General features: G+C 42.7%; 1 protein-coding gene across 1 annotated transcript; it reads right to left on the minus strand.

The window, feature by feature from the left end:
- Positions 1-74: 74 nt before the first annotated feature.
- emilin2a (elastin microfibril interfacer 2a) lies at positions 75-18,729 on the minus strand. The gene is made up of 9 exons (XM_069685570.1): positions 18,527-18,729; positions 17,834-17,959; positions 15,129-15,319; positions 13,044-15,029; positions 6,106-6,435; positions 3,331-3,384; positions 2,808-2,867; positions 2,559-2,699; positions 75-1,069 (listed from the first exon to the last, which is right to left on the minus strand). The coding sequence occupies exons 1-9, from the start codon at positions 18,670-18,672 to the stop codon at positions 735-737; spliced, it is 3,369 nt and encodes a 1,122-aa protein (XP_069541671.1). The 5' UTR covers positions 18,673-18,729; the 3' UTR covers positions 75-734.
- Between the last annotated feature and the right edge of the window lie 420 nt (positions 18,730-19,149).

Consider the following 19,149-nt stretch of genomic DNA (forward strand, 5'->3'; position numbering starts at 1 on the left):
ACATTAAATATTTATAAAAGCAGGAACTCTCTTAGACGGAAAAGACGACTTTTTTTTAAAGGCTAAATACCCTCCTGCTTCGTCTTACAGTGTGCTGCTGGAATATTTTCTCAGTCTCAGGAGTGAGGAGAGCGAGAGGGGGAGATTTATTTTTCATCCACACCCACTTTACGTAACGACCCAGAAGGGATTTTGCCTTCTAACCTTGCCTTTCTATGACCGGTTCCTAACGCAGGCCAAGTTTGTAACATTTCTAAAAGCTGTCTTGTGTTGCAACACATCATGTTTTTCCACATCAGTTTATTACTAACCATTCCCTCTTTCTGCAGAGTGCATTACACAAGAAGATGAAGTAACTGCTACAGGTGATTCATCAATGTTTATTTCCTAACCAAGTCTGCTGTTGTTTTCATCACACTGAGTCTCTGAGAGGGTTTTGTTAAAGTTATAGTCACATTTTATGAACTTTAATGTTAATTTATAAACACTTATGTACACAAGACATTCACAATAGGTACAAAAAGGCAACTTTGGATCAAATATATTAGAAACAAATCCTGCTTCTTGTGTTCAGGTGTTATTGGCAAAGGGCTTACAGATTGCAAGGCAACAACTTATTAACTGAGGATCTTCTCACGGTGGCCCTGCGTGGTAAAGTAGCTGCATCACTTTGGTCAATGTTTCCTCCAGTCCCACTGTCAGGAAACAAATTAGTCCTTTTTTTTTTACCGCAGCTATCTATTGGCCTGTGGTGCGTACAGGAATATGGCGCTGAAAGTGGAGACGATCTCCCTGGCCTCGGTGGTGGCCAGCTGGCCTCCGGTCCTCACCAGGCCCACGCGGTCTCCTTTCCTCAGGGGCAGGATGAGACTGAAGGACACAGAGCCGCCGCAGCCGCAGTTACCACCAGCTGAGCCCCAGTGTTGACCCGCCGCCGGCCCCGCCGAGCTCTGCAGCCTCTGGACGCTGCGGTTAGACACGGACAGGACGGCCTGAACTCGGTCACCCGGCTTTGCAGTCAGCAGTCCTGAAATCAGGTACCGACCGTCCAGAGGTACCGTGAAGATCCCTGTAGAGACGAGGGAAAGGGTTAACGTTGAATGATTATTCCTCCATGAAGAAATCACTTCCTAATTTTTGTGCAGTGTTAGAGATATGAGGAAACACCCACAGTGCTCATTTAGCACAGAATCAAGAGGCTGTCATAATTATCCTTCCAAATTAGTCAAGTGGATATCTTCCAAAATGACTTCTTCACTCAGGCCTGGATTCATCCATCTTTCAACCCTGGCTTCAAACTAATCATTATCATGATCACCCAATTAAAAAGAAATTGCAAGCAGGTACAGCAGGTACAGAACAATGTGAGCACTCTTTTGAATTTATTTCTCCTTTTAGCTCCTTTTAGCGCTGTTTTGGTGTCCACTAACTCCTGAAGAGGATTTCTCAGGCATTTTAGTAGCTAAATGTGCCACTAAGTTCACCTGCTAGTCACTTTTTTTCATTTAACCAGTTTACATTTGGTTTTATAATCTGTTTGTTATTTGAAACCAGATTCATGAGAACCATGGGGGTGAACCCTGAGAGCAAACTTGAGCCAAATGTTGAGGTGAGTTGTAAAACCAAAACAATGGGCTGAAAGACACTTTTAAACACAACCTGCCTAGACCTATTGTTCTCATAAAAACAATAGATAGTGCAGCTTTAAATTACATTTGTATATTACAATACAAAAAAGCAATTAAGTTCATAAAGCTATTTCATAACTGAGCAAGTCCAAATTAAATTTGGGGCGGTATACGAGTAGAACAGATACATTCCCTTAAAGTTAGGAGTAAATAAAAAGGTCATGTTAGCTAGCTTGCAATCTCAGAACTGATTTAGCCTCTGGAAGCAACAGCAAACATTTCAGGCATGTCTGGTTTTGCCAGTGTTTACGACTAAGGACTTCCAGCTGAGACTTCCTTTTCCGTGCGCTGCATTGTTTACAGTCCCGTAAGCAACTTGAGAAGGGACTGTGTGCTCAGATCAAAAGTGAAGCAAAATTTGCCCCAAAGATATGTCAGCAAAATAATCAGCGTCATTTCTTGGTTCATTAAATCCCCCGGAGGAGCGCCCGTTCATCTGTTTATGGTGAGTTTCAGTTTCACTGTGAACAGTAAGTTACACAGAGGCTTCACTCTGGCTAACTACAGCGGTATGAACCAGAAAAAACCCCCCAGTTTTTCCTGTAATTTGCAAATAACCGGTCTCAAGTTAAAATAACATCATGATGCAGATTTGTTAAAGGTAAACATGAAGCTTTGTCAGGTCTGTCCTCGAGAGGGGAAGAAAACCACTTCTAATGCTCGTTTGTTGAACGGAGGTCGGATCGATCATTTCTGATGCATTCGAGTCGGGAAATCTAAACGCAAATTTGTCTCAAGTTGAATTTTTGATCTAGAACATATCCCTGATGATAAACTGAAGAAAACAAAAAGTCCATGTGCAGTATCGTAGTGATACTGCAACAAAATCAATATAAGATCTTTGTTTTGGTTGTAGTAGTTGTAGTGTACCTGTGTGGGGATTGTAGTGTCCACCGTCATTGACTAGAACTCTGTTGAAGCGGATAACTCCAAAGTCTCCAGAGGGCGTCTGCTGTGTGAGGCCAGCGGAGAAGGCGAAGGGGTCTGCAAAGGCACTATTGTCGACTGAAACTGGAAGCAAAGAACATGCATATACCCGTCAGTCAATCAGTGACTCATTGCTAAGATAAATTAGTGCAGTAACTTCAACTGAGAAAGATGAATTAAAGATAACTTTACCTGGTGACATAACTGGAGCTTGAAACATCGGGTTCCATGGCACCTTTGCTGCTACGGGAACTACACGGTGCAAATATAGAAAGTGTTAATTGTAGTCACGGCTGTCTGCTGAAGAGCTGACACCTTTAGTTTTATACATGTATCAACCATGCGAGTTGTATGATTAAAATTAATTCACAAAATTAAGTAAATGACGTGTTTTGTTGAGTCTGTAAATAGCTCAATAGAAAAAAAAGATCTTTGTCTCAGTGAATGTAGCAATCATCTGCTTCATTAATGCAATGTTTTTTGTCATGCTTAAATGTAACAGGGTAAACTTTCTGTTAAGCGCCTGCAGATGAGCTTAAATCCTTCCATAACCCACCCACACCTTCTTAAACGAAACACATCCAGTTCCCACTCCCACACACTCCCAGGCTACAAATTATTCACAGCTTTTCCAATTTTTTTTTACACCGATGTAGTAGGATGGCGGCGCCCGCAGACACATGCAGTGTAGCTCGATGACGAGCTGCTACAGTACCTTGGCGTCTGCTTGATTGAGGCTTGAAAGACACAGGCTGCAGGGGAGGATAGCCTGCGAAAGACACAGATGACAAACACATCATGTTTTATCATCAGCTGAGGACAGGGGGTTAGAGAGTACTCCTGCCAGACGCTGCTGTTGGGTTTTCCATGTGCACGTTGTGGCAAAGGACTATGGGATGGTTTCCCAGAGAAAGTATAAATAAAAAAAATGGTTATAATTTAGACTGCATGATTTTGGTTTTAGCAGCAGCATCTTTTAATCACTATGATTCTGATGTAGCTTTTTTAGGGTTAGGAGATGTATAAGCAGAGTTTGGTGTTTACATCTTCCTCGGAGCATTGGACTTTATTTAATCATGTAGATACATCTGCTTTCTGAGCTCCAAGTAACTCCATCCATCCATTATCTATACACCTCTTATCCTTTTCAGTGTCGCACGTGGATTGGAGATGATCCCAGCTGTCATTAGGCGAGAGGCGGGGTACACCCAGGACTGTTGTCTCGTCAATCACAGGGCTGACACATAGAGGCAGACAACCTTTCCACGCTCACACCTACAGGCAATTTTAGAGTCACCAATGAACCTAACGAGCATGTCTTTGGACTGCGGGAGGAAGCCGGGGATGCTATGCACGGGGAGAACATGCACACAGAAAGGCCTTCTACGTCCGAACCAGGATTGGAGCCGGAAACATTCTAGCTAACCCCTGCACGACCATGCAGCCCTGTTTGCTGGGGCTTTAAAAGGAAAATTCTTCTCTATTCATTTGCTGCCAAATCATTCCCACTTGTAGGATTTTAATGAGTCTTTGTTCTGTTGTCTGACATTTCCTTAATCATCCTATAGCCAGCTCAGTTAATTCAATCCAGAACTGTTTGTCTCCGTTTCCTGTTAAAACCCTTTTAAGTTCAGCGCTCCTTTGTATGGATGAAAACAAAGCCAAAGTACATGATGAACTCAACCTTCAGTATGAGTTCCATGTGTTTATAGAAAAAGAACAAAACAAACCCTGACTAAACACCGAGTGCTGTCATGCTTTTTGCTTTACACGAGCATATCTTATGTAATAAAATGACAGCAGTGCTGAGAAGATGAACAGACATATATTGTGTCACACATGTGGTAATGGTGGCTCGGCCCTGCTCTGCCCGGTGCCAGACACTTGATACAGCGTCGTTAAGTTTCCCCTCTTGTCATGGCGGTGTTGACAGATGATGACAGACTGTAGTTCCAGGATTTATTCAGGCACGTTACAGGAAAAGTCTGCGCATCTGAGGTTCATGCTTTGGATGACAGGGCGTAAATGATTGAGTATTTATGGGATATCATTCATCAACACTTACTGGATATAAAGACTGGTATTACGTACAGGGGGAGGGGAGGATGGGGATGTAGCAACTTTGTTTTTTTAATCACTGAGTACAGGGCACAGTAACTTTATTATTGGATAACAAGGCATGACACATTTTGACCATTGTATTTGTGCATTGACGTAAGTAAGGCTTACATTTATAATAAGACTATAATTTGTTTTTCTAATATGTGTTGTAGTGTGTCCTGAAAGGGCCCCAAAAATGACAAACGCGATACACACAGGCTGAACAACACGTCTTCAGATTGGCAGGTTTGAGACGTCACAAACCTAAGGAGCCAATCCCGTTAATGGACGGGGTGACGCTATGCATATCATTATGTGTAACCTATGGCAACCACTTCGGCGATGCGCGAGCCAGCTGTAACCGTCATCATAATTGTTGCAAACTCACTGCTGACTAACGTTAACGTTTCTGCTACTAATTACTACATTTCAAGCTCGCTAAGTTTCAGCAAGTTGGCAGAGACGTGTTTTGTTTTCGCGGGGGTCGGTTGGAAATGTGCACAGTGGGCGGGGACTATGCAGACTCTGGAATTTTTAATGAGGGAGAAGGAGGAGATGCCTTGGGAGGATTTTTACAAGGTAATTATGTGTTTTTTGCAGAACCTGAAAAAGGGAAGAGCTGAGTATCAAAATTTGGCCATATTATGCTGCCTTTAAGGGTGGACCGCTATGGCACTCAGAGAGCTCAAACTCGGTAAGTACAGAGCTTGGCTGCCCCTGATAGAGGGAGGAATTTGTCAAAGCTCTACAACTTGCACGTAAGAAGTTATTGCTGGATGAGTATGAAATGTGGACGAGTAAAAGCAAGTATCTTTTTCGCTCCTGTTCGGGCCTCGTATGCCGTAAATACAAACTAGTTGTGTTTATGTTGTGACGCAAAGAAACTTTAATGTGGTTTCTTCAATAAGAGACAGTATAAAGAATTATGTGGCACACCGCTCCCCCTTTCAGGTGTGAACATGACGAAAGTCTTAATGAAATATTTTATATTCATTTACTTAAAATTCTACTTCAAGAAAGTACGACACCTAGTTTGGCTCACATCATGAATTTGCTATTGTTAAAGGACATATATGCTTAGGCTGTTGGTCCCTGGTCAGTGCCATGTAAATATTATTTATATGGATTAAGCATTGATCATTTAAAAAGTACCTGCCGTGTCATTTCAAGAAGTCAAACAATGTATTATACCTGCATCTCTGTAGTGCTCCATTTGCTTTTACCTTTATGTAAGTATAGTATGTGTTGCATTTGTATTTGCAGTGTAATTTGCTAACTTGAATGAGACGTACTGCTGCTTTCTGTGGGGTCAAACAGATTAGAAAACCACAAACTAAGAGTTTTCAGCTGCTGGTCTAGAACACTTAACATCACAGTTTGTGCTTCTCACCCGGTGCTCCAGCAAATCCTTTGACCGGTATTCTGGACGAGTCCTCAGACCCTCTTCTTACAGTCACCCTGCGCATGAACCCCGGAGGTCCCGCCTCGCCCGTCTCCACCACAGGCCTGATGGGAACCAGGGGGACGGTGTGGAGGCCCGGCTGCTGGGGGCTGTGCGGCTGGCTGTGCGGACTGGTCTGCACCCGTTGGTTGGGTTTGTACGGCTGCCTAGACTGCGGAGGCGGGTTGATGATTAGAGGGATGTGGATTTCTTGGATTCTGGGTCTGGTCTGGGTTGAGTCTGGCGAAGACGCAGGCCTCTCTGGTCTTAAGGTCATTCCTTAGAAAGAGAAAGAAAAAGAGATTGTAAACCTACAAATTTACGGTTCACTTTCTCAACGTACAATAAAGGTTACCACTGAGCATTAAAAACTTCTGGTCAAAACCGCTCTCTGATCAAACAAACTTATTTTTACTTGTTGGTTTATAAATCCCACTTCCTGCCTCACTTTCAGGCCACATCCCTCCCTGCTCTTGTAAATTCTCCTTTTTACGACTTTTATTCTGATGACAGGCCAAATTAGACCTCGATTTCACAGCACCTTCGAGCGGTACCATTATTACCCTCCGTAAAAACAAAGCAAGCGGACAGTGTGAGCTTTAAGCAACAAGAACCATCTGAAAGGAAACCAGTTGGCTGCTTGCCAGACCCCCCGAGGCCCCAGACATCACCTGGGCCTCTGAGGTGAGCATATAGACGCTGCGAGAGTGTCCTGAGGACATATAATAAAAGTAATTACAGTACCTGCTTTGTGTCCCCTTCGCACAACGAGGTATCAAACACATTGTGTCACTCTGTATTTAAGATGCAGAGAGGGGGTTTTGTTTTACATTAACTGGCTCGTCTCAGGCTTCGTGTGTCTGTGTCTCTGCTGCCATTTAAACCTTGTGGGAGAGGTTGGACATAAATGGAGTAAATGTAAGAGGATTACAGTAATGTCATTCAGGCAATGGCTCTTACATAAAGGAAATGACCACTTATTCCAAATGATTACGCAGTTAGATTTAGCAGAAAAAGGTTCAGCTCTTTGAGGAAGCTCTCAAACAATACAAACAACAGCAGGAAGCTTAAAGACATCCTCTACTATAAACAGCGCTTAGAGATAACTGAATATACAACTGCATGACTGTAAAGTCTAAGGAGAAACAACATTGACACATAAAGAAGTTGGGGCAGTGATAAGTGATGTAGCAGAAAGTAAAGTGAAACATATGAGGTTATTAATGCCACTTTGCATGTTTGTATGTTACTGGTCCACAGGCAGATGATAAGACATCATCACAAGGTTGAATCATGAATTTAACAGCTGATGCAAGTGTCTCTTTATTTACAACTTTATTTCGAGTCTACAGTCATGCTCTGTGAGGCTTTACTCAGACTGCAGTGCTTTCAGTTAGATGCTAACGTTAGCACGGCAAAATGCTTGCAATGAAAATGCCAACATGCGTGACTAGGTTTAGCGGGAGTCTATCGCAGTTTAAAGGCGACATATTTTAGCTATGAGATCAATTTTCTATCATTGTAATGTATTATTGAATCACATTGGTAAAGTTTGTTGCGTTTTAGAAATTGTATACATATTTTAGTTAAATAATTTTCCGTAGTCTCTCCTTCCTCCTGAAATGAACAAGCCGTTCCACGACTTGACTATAAGCTAGTGCAAGAAGGCAGCCTGAGGTGAACGACGGTGAATGACGATTGGTTGATTTCAGCGGAAGCAAGGTTCTACGTAGAAACCTGCAGCCGCTCTGAACGGCCCATTTCAGAGGCGACCTTTTTAAAAATGTCATTCTGGAAAAACAGAATGATGCAGTTTTCACTTTTTCACTGTGAACAATAAACACCCAAAAATGTGAAACACATGCAAAATATGAGAATATCCATATGGCCCCTTTAAGTCTACTATGCTAGCATGCTAACATTGCTTCTAAGCTACTTTTGCTGGCCCTCCGAGATAATGCTCCAGGCATTTTAAAGAAAAACAACAGTGTTTCATTACTGGAAATCTCAACAGGGTACCCGGGACAAATTGATCTTTTCCATTTTAAAACTTGTTGGCTTTTTCTGGAGTTTGCAACCATACCTCGCTGTCTTTAGCATGCAGAGTTTGCTGAGCAATTCACGATAACTTTGTCATTATATTTCTAAAGTCAAGAATTAATGTTAACGCTCAAATCCACAGTGTGCCATTAAATGATTTATATCATCTTGAAACTAAACAAATAATTATAATGTGGGCCCTAAGTCACCAGTAAACAATGTTGTGATTAATCAAAAGTTAATTGTTTGTTCAGCTGTACATTCAGTCATGTAATGAGGCATCAATCTAAGAGTACCTGAAAGCATCGCATTAGAGCCGGCCTCTGAATTATGAAAGTAATCAGCAACTCAGTTTTTATCAAATGAAGCATCATCAACCAACAACAAAATTCCTCCTTCTTACCACAAGCTACTCAGAAACCACATGTATAATTAAAAACAAATTAAACCCAGCAATCATCTTGTACTGAGATAATCAGAAATCTCTCCTTCATTTCCTCCCTGTGTCTCCGTCAGGACGCCGGTTGACTGAGTGCATATTTCCCATGAGCTCTCAGTCTGTGTCTCGCTAAGGGGGCAACCGCAAAGTCACTGAAACACACAAAAAGGCACACACACCAGTTCTGGTGCAACCATGAGCGTCACCAAAACCAGATGTTGTTGGTTACAAGCAGATTGAGACACAGCAGGGGGAGGTCTGCTTTGGTTCCAGCTGCTGCCACAGATTCGGGTGACAGTGCGTGAGGGTTCAAACGCGTCTGAAGCCGTGGAGGAGTATTGCAGCAGACAAGCTGATCATGCGGTGGGGAATGGTGTCAAGGGGCACAGAGCTGGGTGTGGTGGTTACACGCACGTACACTAATGCATCACTCACAGTCTGACATGCATTTTCCTTTTCTTGCAGTGCACATGGACACAATTTGATCCCCCAGCCCATTTTCCTGCACTCATATTAATGATGGGAGGTTCAGGTTGAGCGCTGCATGGCAGACATCAGGGACTCCCATTGTGTGCCTCGGTCCATTCTCCTATGAAGACTTCCAGATGGGTCGGAGATGGAAACACCTCACCTCGCAGCTCCAGAGATCTCTGGGGAAGCTGATGGAGCCTCAAAACTCTGCTACTAAATATATACAGTGTTTTTTTTGTGTCAGTGTGGGGCACAATTTTCTATTCTTTCCCAACAGACACCCTGTGACTTCAAAAAGCCTTTGATATCTTGTTTTTCTTGTATTCCCTCATCACGGTAGACAGTTAATCTTCCAGCCTGTCTCCCCAATATAGAGTCAAGATGATCAATTGCAAAGCATTGATCCATGAAATCAAAGCCTTTACTTTATCCGGGCTTTAATACAACCGCCTTTTCTTTTTTTTTCTGAAGGCCTTGCCTGTCGATAGACTTTTACAGGACAGGGCGGAGGGAGGAGGGAGAAAAAGAAGTCCTCTGGCATTCTTGGAAGGACAAATCAGATTTGGACAGAAGGAGGGAGCGTCGAGGGAGTAAAGAGAGAGCAGTTCAGAGATAAGAGACACTGTGAGAAAGACAGGGAAGTGATTTGAGATGGACTGGGATCACCTCCAAAAAACAGAAGGAGTAGAAAAAAAACAGCTTGAGAATGAAATGAAAAAAATCAGCACAAGAAGCTTGATTAGTCACCGTCAGAGTGAGGAACAGCATGCTCAGGCTCCATGAAAACAAGCATTTTCCTTTCCCCCCCCCCCATCTCCTAATAAACTATTTATCAGTTTGCACCCCATAAGACATTACAGTCTCTAGCCAAATTTCAAAATAACTTTGATACATTGCTGCCCAACCACAGCTCCCTATTGGAAAGGAAATAGCCAGAAACAAACACAAGCTTAGTGGTAGACCCCTCCTGCTGCAGCTGCTGTGGGCCAAGCAGTGCCAACATTTTGCAACAGAAGTCGCACAATTTCATTCAGCAGTCACACTGAGTAAGGGCAAAGTTATTCCAGTTAATCTTTCGGTTATGTTATTACAACACCTCATCTGTTCGCAGTGTCCTTGGGGTCTTCATATGACCGAGTGGAGAATATGAGCTCGGAAACAGAAAGGAAATGTTTCAGTAGAATTTCAGCCGCCACACCCACAGATCTGGGACTTTTCATGGATTTTTTAAATCTGTATGAATGCGTTTTTTTTCTGCCCAAAACTTGAGGGAAACATTAAATCTTTATGCTGCACAGTCCAACTCCCTCTCTTGTGGGATTCAGGACACAGACTATGAGCACAACGTGAGAGAGTGTCATGACATGTGCCCTTAAGACAAAGATTAACATTACAATACACTTGATATATACACAATGAGAAGATTAAAACCACCTATATGTCTTTGCATTAGCCCTGATAAGAAGCTACCACCACCCACTTGCTAACTTAGCTTAGAACAAAGACTGCTAACATGAGAAAACATGCTAGCCTTGTTCTGTCCAAAGCTGACCAAATCCACCTACAAGCATCTCTAAAGCTTTCGTATTAGCTAGGTGTATCTTGCTTGTTAAATCAGTATAACAACTAAATACAGAAGGTAAATCAGTGTCGGCCTACTTTATGTGACAGACAAAACATGTCAGTGTTAGCTTAAAAGATATAGCATGTTAATTAGTGAGCATTGTAGAGGCAAATTTCATTGTTCTTGGATAAAGCTAGGCTAGTGCCTCCCTCTTTTTTCAGTCTTTATGCTAAGCTAAGTGAGCTGTCTGCTGCTATTAGCCAACAAAAACTTGAGAGGTTGGCTAACAATCTTCTCATCTAACTGTTAGCCCGTTTTGTTTTGTTTTTAATTGAAGAAACATTAGCTAGCTTGTGGGTTAGCAAACTGTGGCTCCACTTCCTGCTCAAAGCTCACATGCAGGACATAAAGGACTGTTTATCACAGCCAGCAAAACAGCTCCAGATAACGATACTCACAATCTCCTGCTTCTATCGCTAACACAACAACTGCATATCCTGGCACACTATAAAGGAGGCTGAATGTCCTTTGGCAACTACTGTGTGGCCCACTTCAATTTGTATGTTTCCTATTTACAGAACCACAGCTGAGTACAAACACCTGGTATTTTTTATTAGGCCATCCAAAGAAGAGGAGATATTCATGTGTATGGGATTAGAATTGCATATCCCACCTTTAATGGACATAAAGTAAGAGCCCTGATAAACATGCTTCATAATCCTGCTGTCGCACGCAAAGTTGTGTCTGATTTAATGCTGGGCAGAGGTTCTGTCTGATTTAATGCAGGGTAATGTTACATGCACAGCACTGATATCAAATATCTGACTTTGGAAAAGCAGACCATATTTGGCAAAAAGTGAAATGGAAACAAAGTGCGTGTTGCTCTTTGTCTCTCTACACCACAACCCTTAATCCACCAAACCCTCCTATTCTCCTCAGGTCCCTATCACACCATTGTTTTGGACAGTGGTTTAAGTGAGGGAGGCACCAGTGATGGGGCCCCAGCCATGACATCACTGCTGAGGGTAGTCGAAGCATCTGGTACTGGGTGTGGAGCTCTGCTTCTCCCCTTTGCATCAAGACTGACTCCAGCAGTGAGTCAGGGCCCTTAATGAGGACCAGACTCCACGCATCAGGCTGAGGTCACCCTACGGGAATCTCTGGAGGTCGGTATGCGTAAGGAGAAAGAGAGGAGGTGTAGGTGCATTGTGTATGACTCTGTGTGTTTACTGAGGCCGGGAACTGGGATTGAGGAAGGCAGTTCTGTGGTAAAAGTAAAAAAAAAAGCTATGTCATGGTGCAAGAAAGAAGACCGCACAACTCAGCATGTTCATGAAGGGAGTGAGATGGAACAGAATGGGTGTTCTGACATGTACATAAGGGATTATTGAGGCACACAAAAGTGAGAGTAAATCATCAGAGTACTTAAAATTAGATTTACCTATCCCATTGCTTATATAAAAACTGGGGAATTCTAAGGACAACATGAATCTAAGTCACAGGAAGTTTCCAATGTGGGCCTCTGCCCCGGTGCTGGGACATATTGAATGACATATTCAAGGCGAGCACGAGAGGCCCGGTGAACTCGTGTCCTCCCACTCCGGGAAATACCCTGTGGCCATTCATGGGATCCGATCCTTCCAACCAAGCCTCCATGTAAACCAAGCCGGCAGAATGCATTATATGGAGGATTATCTTCAGGAAAAGTTTGTGTTTACACAGATGTTAATCACACTCGATAAACTCGTATGTTGGAATTTGAGAAAGGAAGCTGCAAAGGAGTGTGTGTGTTGAGTCAGTATTTTTCAAGTCAACTTCTTTTGGCTCGTTTTAGTGCCTGTCTGTGGGAATCTGTGAACTTTTAACAAGTGAAATTGGGCCATCAGCTATGTCTAATTGCTGTCCTACAGCTAATCTGTTAAAATATACCGAAGTAATGCCGAAAAGTTTGACATAGTGAGAAATATCCTTTTTTGCCTTATCCCTGAAGGTTAGATGAAATTCAATCTACAGCCAGCACATGGTTTGTTTAGCTAAGTATGAAGACTTGAAAAGGGGGAAATGGCTTGCCTGCCTCTCTCCAAATGTAAATAAAGGATTCCAGCGTATAAGTTGAAAGTAAAACCACAAATTGATGCTTTTACACTCCCGTTTTTCTACAGAAACAAACAGAGATTTAATGTGGTAACTTATTCCCTGTTTCCTGTCTTTATACTGCGCTAAAGTAGCCACTTGTTAGCAGTTGCGTCATACTGAATGGAAAGCGGAGTATCAGAGTTCTTAACTCTCAACAAAAAAAGTGTAGAAATTTAGCGACAGATGTCCACCAATGCCCAATGGTGTCGTTACACCATCATCACACCATTAACTCACCTGGTTCTTTGGCGGTGACGTCTTTCAAAACATGTTTGGCCATTGCAGACAGCTGTCCCTGGAGCTTCTGCATGGAATTCTGCAGTGCGATGATGTCTCCGCCATGTTTACCACAGGTAGTGTTCATCCTGTTGACACAGTCCCACATACCACCAACATTTCTCTCCAGTCGATCCTTCAGCTCTTTGATATTGGCAGAAACCCCATCTAGCTTTCCACACAGCTTTTCAAGTCTGGTCACACGTCCCTCCACAGCGTAAATGTCATCAGAGACACCCTGTGTGTTCTGTTTACATTGTCTCAGTTCAGAGGACACCTGTGTACTGAGCGTATCAAGCCTGTTCCTTAGCTCATCCACCTGACGTCTGGTGTCATCTGTCTGACTATTTGGTACCGCAAGGACAGGTGGCCAGTTGTTCCGTGCTGGACTCCCAGGGCCACTATGTTCGGCGTGGCAGCAGGTCGAGTTTATTCTCTGCATATCCTGGTTGTATTTGCTTTGAGAGTCACTTAACCCAGTAACAGCACCTGCCAGGCCAAGCACATTGTCTTGGAGGTTAATCAGTCCCTTCTGGAAGTCTTCCATTGACCTGACACGTCTCTCATCTCCGACTGACTGCCTTGCAACAAGGTCTTCCAGTTTCCTGAGCTTGTCTTTGTTGGCACTGACATTTGTGTGAAGAACATCCAAGTCAGTCCTATACCGACGCAGGTCCTTAAAGATGTTTTGTAGACTGTTAGATGCAGGTGATGAACTTGATGCATCTATAGTTATTCCTGAGCCTGAACATCCTGCAGAGCACAACTCCCCTACGGCATTGATCTTATCATCCAACCCTTGGAGGAGGAACTTATTGTTGTTGATTTGTGTCTGGATGTTATCCATGGAGTCACCAAACATGCCAGGGAAGGAGTTGTTGCTCATTTCCACTAGTATGTTCGTAAACTGGTCCTCCATGCCGTTCAGACGCTCACCAAGAAGGAGCCGAAGTGCCTCCACTTCTTCAGCGATCGTACGGGTCAGCTTCTCTTCGATATAGAAACAGTGGGTCTCTGCATTTTGCTCTGTGATATTGATGCGTGCCTCAAGCTCTTCAATCAGGGGGCGGAAGTCATTGTCGTCCTCAGGGGCAGACAGGTGAGCCAGCTCGTTGTCAATGCGGACGTTCAGGATCCGGTGAGCCTCAGCAATGCGGTCAATCTCACGCCAAAGGTCACTATGGTCTCTGTCAGGATTGTCTTCCCCTTTGGGTGGATCCGTCTGCCTTTGGGTTCTTATAGGTCCATCTGCAGCAGCCATGTCAAGACGAAGTGCTCTTATCTCCTTTCTTAGATCAGCCTCCTTTGTATCCACCAGCTTGGTCAGGCTGACCAAACCTTGGTCACAGCTGCCTTCACATGTCTTCTGCAAGGCCTGGATCTTGTCATTGTACGAGCTTTGTAGCTTGGCCATCTGTTCCTCGACATTCAGGTCTAACTCCTTCTTCAGCTTTTCAAACTTTCCATCAACGTAGTTCTGTATTGCATCAAAATCCCCAATAGCTGGAGTTTGAGACTGAGAGGCATCCATCAGGACACGGATCTGCCCCTCGTGACTGGTCATGGTTCCTCTGAGGTCTTCCAAAGCTTCATCTTTGCTTTTCAATGCACTGTTGATGTCATCCAGCCGGGCCACTATTTTTTCTATAGCCTTATCTCCAGCAATCCCACCTCTGGTAGCCTGATGACCATCCAGCACTGCTGGGCTCTCCTCTGTGCCTGCAGCAGTAGAACTATCAGGGGGACGCATGTTGTTGAGAAGTGTCACTAACATCTTCTTTGTGTCGTCCTGCAGGTCTGTTTTGAGGTTGGCAGTTAACCCTGTCAAAGCTGACTGGAGATCCAAGACTGTCTGAGACAGGCGCTGAACTTCACCTTCCAGGAGATGTACCTTATCCGTCCCACCATGCCTCGTCTCATGGTGCCCTGTCTCTCTCCGCTCTGGCCCTTTGATCAAAGAATAAGTTAAGATTTAGTGATACATACTGTAGATAAATACATAAACTGACAAAAACACCTACGGTAAAACAGAAAGTGATTTCTTACTCTGTGTGTGTCTGGGTGTGTATCCAGGATTTAGTGGGAGGTAAGGCTGAGTTCCCTGAACTATTTGTCGGTCTGGGGGTGGTTTTAAATCTTTACAGTCCGGACCTTGGTAACCAGGACAGCATCTCCACTCCAACTCTGTGACTGTCTTGAAGGCAATCTTGTAGGTGGGTCGAAACCGATTATGGTATCTGTAAAACAAGACAGAGTTAACTAATATAAAACTTGAGCTTTACTTCTGCGTGCTATTCTTGCCTGTTTGTGAAAACATATTTTCTTTGTCCATGCTTCAGCTGCTCCACCGTTCCACAAGAATAAACTGTTCCAATAATATTTATTTTTATTGGAAAGCGTTGACTCCTGCGATCAACAAAACGTCTGTTTTCTGGGATATGAACATTTTGAAGCTTCTGTACCATTCCCCACGACATGAAATTTTCAACTTTGTAGCCAAGACAAACTATTCCCAAAGAAACAATAGATGACATCACTTCCCCGAAGCCAGGGGTCAGTCATGCAGAACATCTGGAAAGTTGATTGCAGAAACAATCATCTTAGCACATTTCCTGACTGTCACCGCCACGGATAACACTTTTTGGCCAAATTGTCAAAAAGAAACAGAAAACATTTAAACACTTAAAATGATATCTTTTATCAACTGTGCTGAAGTCTCATCTTACAAAGAGATAATGTGAGACCAACGCTGTATGTCATAACTCAGAAATGTAAAAACCTGATGTATCTATTGTCACTGCCAGTTCTCCTTGGAAATTTGCTACTGTGACCAAAGAATTATCAGTTTCCAGGGAACTTTTCCACAACACTGGGGCTCTTTTGCATGCGTATGTGTGAGTGGATAAACTGAACCGCAGATAGCATGTGTTGTTTCATAAAAAAAGGGATTCCCAAAGGCTAATATATTAGATTGCAACATAACATCTTCCAGTAAAGAATTAACAACAGTTTCTCAACAATTCCTGATGAGAACACTCTATTTACAACAATCGCTTACGCAAAAGGAAGCAGATCCCTTTTTTAATCTTAAAAGTCTGGAGTACAGAAATGAACATTATTCAAATTGTATTTAGATATGATTTAATATTGCATCAAAGGAGAGAATATGTTTACCCTTACAGTCACGTCTTAAAATGTACAAAGGAAAGACAGACTTTTACATATTTGGGTGGCACATTTTAAATGCTTTTTCACTCTTGGGAGTTAACTCTGCCCAGAAGTGAACACAGCTACGAATACAAGTTGAATGATATTCCTTTTGATGTGTTTTTCAAAAGAACTGAAAGCTATTATTTTTGTATTATGATTATAGAAGCCACACAAAGACATTGAGCTATGTTACATTAATGGCTTTACATCTGCTGGTGACAAATCAACAGCTGTATCGCATCTGTATGACAACACATATTTAAACACGTACCGAAACTAGATTATAAGATCATGTGTCTGAACCAGGTGTGAATCATTAAACTTGCATGCATAATTTAACAAACACATTTTCCGGCATAAGAAGCACTAAAACAAAAACGCAAAAGGAAACTCATCTGAATATAATCATTCTCAAAAAAAGCCAATGTCTACCCTTTGCATTTATTCTAGCGGTCTCATTTAGCTCACTAAGATATCTTTTAACATAATTCTTGACCCAATTCTCTGACATAAAGTCCATCAGTCCCAGCTGAATGCTGATTTGTAAAAGGCACAAAGCCTTACGATCCTGAACACCACAAGAAAGTGAACAGAATGAGTACATTTTACACAGGGACAGAGTGACATTAGGCAAGTGTCATTATATATATCAAGGGAGCTAATTAAATTCAATGAGTCATTGGATAACACTCCAAAAAACAGAGTTCTTTTTAAAAAAGGAATGACACTACATGTTTATTTTTAGTCTGTTAACATGTTAAAGTTAGTGACTGTCCATTTGAACACAAAATAATATGCACGTTTCCATATAGCCCTGCTGTATTTTGACCATTATCCATAAATTCCTGATTATGGACACCTCAGAGGGCCTTAACCCCATGGTCTCTTGCTAAAGAAAAAGAAGACCTTTACATTGTGTGTTCATAGGTTTTGTCTAAAGTGTTTAAACCAGCCACAACTTCAAGGGTCTAACTAATACCTGGACAAATCACACGACTTAGCAATAGGATATATTTCTAGTCTCAGCACCTGAAGCATTTCGCCTCAGCTATTAGCCAGGAAGCTAACAGTATGCTAGCAAGGTCAAAAGTCAATCATTTTGTGTACTGTTGACATCCAGTGAATATATTTTGACATTATGTTAAACCACAAGACTAGCTAGCTAACCAGCCATGTCATTGTCCTCAAATTCACATCAAAATGTTCATGAAGTATTCACTCAGAGAATAGTTGCTATTGGCTATGAATGCTAACTTGTAACTTGAAGGGTAGTTTCAGGCAAGTGACCATTAGCATTGCCTTTTAGCTATTGGGAGAGTTCTAGTCCTCATTAGCTCGAGGCTATTTCCTGATTAACCTTTTAACTGGCGAGAAATGCTCTGCTTTTGGTTCTGCCAACTGAGTTTGTTCAGCCACTGGGAGTATTTCTGCCTCTGGCTCTCTTTCTCTGAGAAACATTTTATATCAGAAGAACTGCAGTCTGTCTCATACATCTAAACATGCACCCTCAACCCCCTTCCCTCAGCTCCCCGGATGCTCACGTCACTTGTTGCTGGCAGTCGGGCTGGTAGGCTGGGCAGGGGGCCACCACGGGCTCCTGGAAGCTCTCCACACTCCCCTGCACGGCGCAGCTCACGTTCTTGCGCACCACATAGGCACACCAGTTCCTGAGGAGAGAGGAAGGAATAAAAAAAGGGCTTAAATCTAAACACCAAGTACTGTGGATGTACTTCAGATGAGGACTTTTCAAATTATAGAATGAGTAATGGAGTTTAAGTGGATATAAAACACCACAATTAAGTCCTCAAGCTTCACTAAACTTTCCCTACAGTTTTCACCATTTAACTGATATTTTTCTATTTTCCCTCCCAATAACCATAAGTTTGGCCGTATGGCCACTTGTAGATGCGATATTGAAGTAATCGCTGGCATTCCAGCCTTTATCTAACTCTTATCAGCTTTGGCAGCACTCGAGCCAATTTTAGCCACAGGCTGATAACGCCACAGTGAAAGTTAACAGGCTACATATGACCATAAGAGGGCAAATCTACGCCGATGCAAAGTTGTTTCGATCGATGAGAACTATGGGCGTCATCGCATTTTTATTGGCAAACGCGCAGCAAAAGCGCACAACTTTCAACTTCAGGAAAAGTGGAATAAAGGATGTCAGCGTTTCACGAAAACAAAACACACAAAATGTTTCGTCAAACGCTTGTTATAACTTCATAACTTACCTATTCCTGTGTCTGTGCACCACTCCAGTGTATGCAGACCCTTGGAACAGGTCATAAGAGGAGGGAGACCCGTACGTGAACTGGAAGTTCAAAAACAGTGTGAAAACTATCCACCGCCAGTCCATCTCTGCTTTCCTGTAACTCATACTGAACAAACGCTTTAAAATAAATAGTCCTAGCTTTCAAAAGAGGGCAACTCTATTATTATCATGCGCAGCGTTCCCAAAAACCAAAGTCACATTGTCTTAGTGACTGATCCAACTCCAATAACCCAAGTTTGGGGAAGTCCACATTTAGTGCAACTCCCTTGGAATGACGCGCAGGGTCCACACCCTCCTCCCAAAAAACTCAGGAAAAAAACGTCCCCTTTAAAAAGTTTATTGCCCTAAAGGTGCTTTTTGTGTGGAAATGTTAATTTAATTAGGCTAAGTTGTGCTTGAGTGTTACAAAACCCTGAGACAAAATCATTAATGAACAGGACTCATTAATTCAAGAGAGTGTGCTGCCTCCAAAAAGGATTTGAGACAAAAGTTGATTACGTCTTTGCCAACAGCCAAAGCTTCACACCTCACTGATGAGCAGAGCAGGATGATGTCTTTGTGGATGTTGAAAGAGGCGTGTGT

The sequence above is a fragment of the Semicossyphus pulcher genome, unplaced genomic scaffold, assembly GCF_022749685.1.
Source record: "Semicossyphus pulcher isolate SPU_LCO1_2020_fin unplaced genomic scaffold, fSemPul1.0.p SCAF_7, whole genome shotgun sequence".
NCBI classification, from domain to species: Eukaryota; Metazoa; Chordata; class Actinopteri; order Labriformes; family Labridae; genus Semicossyphus; species Semicossyphus pulcher.

Coding starts and splice junctions, on each gene's coding strand:
- emilin2a (XM_069685570.1), bottom strand. CDS start 18,672: ATGAGTTACAGGAAAGCAGAGATGGACTGGCGGTGGATAGTTTTCACA. Junction 17,960..18,526: donor GTGCACAGACACAGGAATAG/GTAAGTTATGAA, acceptor CTCTCTCCTCAG/GAACTGGTGTGCCTATGTGG. Junction 3,385..6,105: donor AGGATTTGCTGGAGCACCGG/GTGAGAAGCACA, acceptor TGTCTTTCGCAG/GCTATCCTCCCCTGCAGCCT.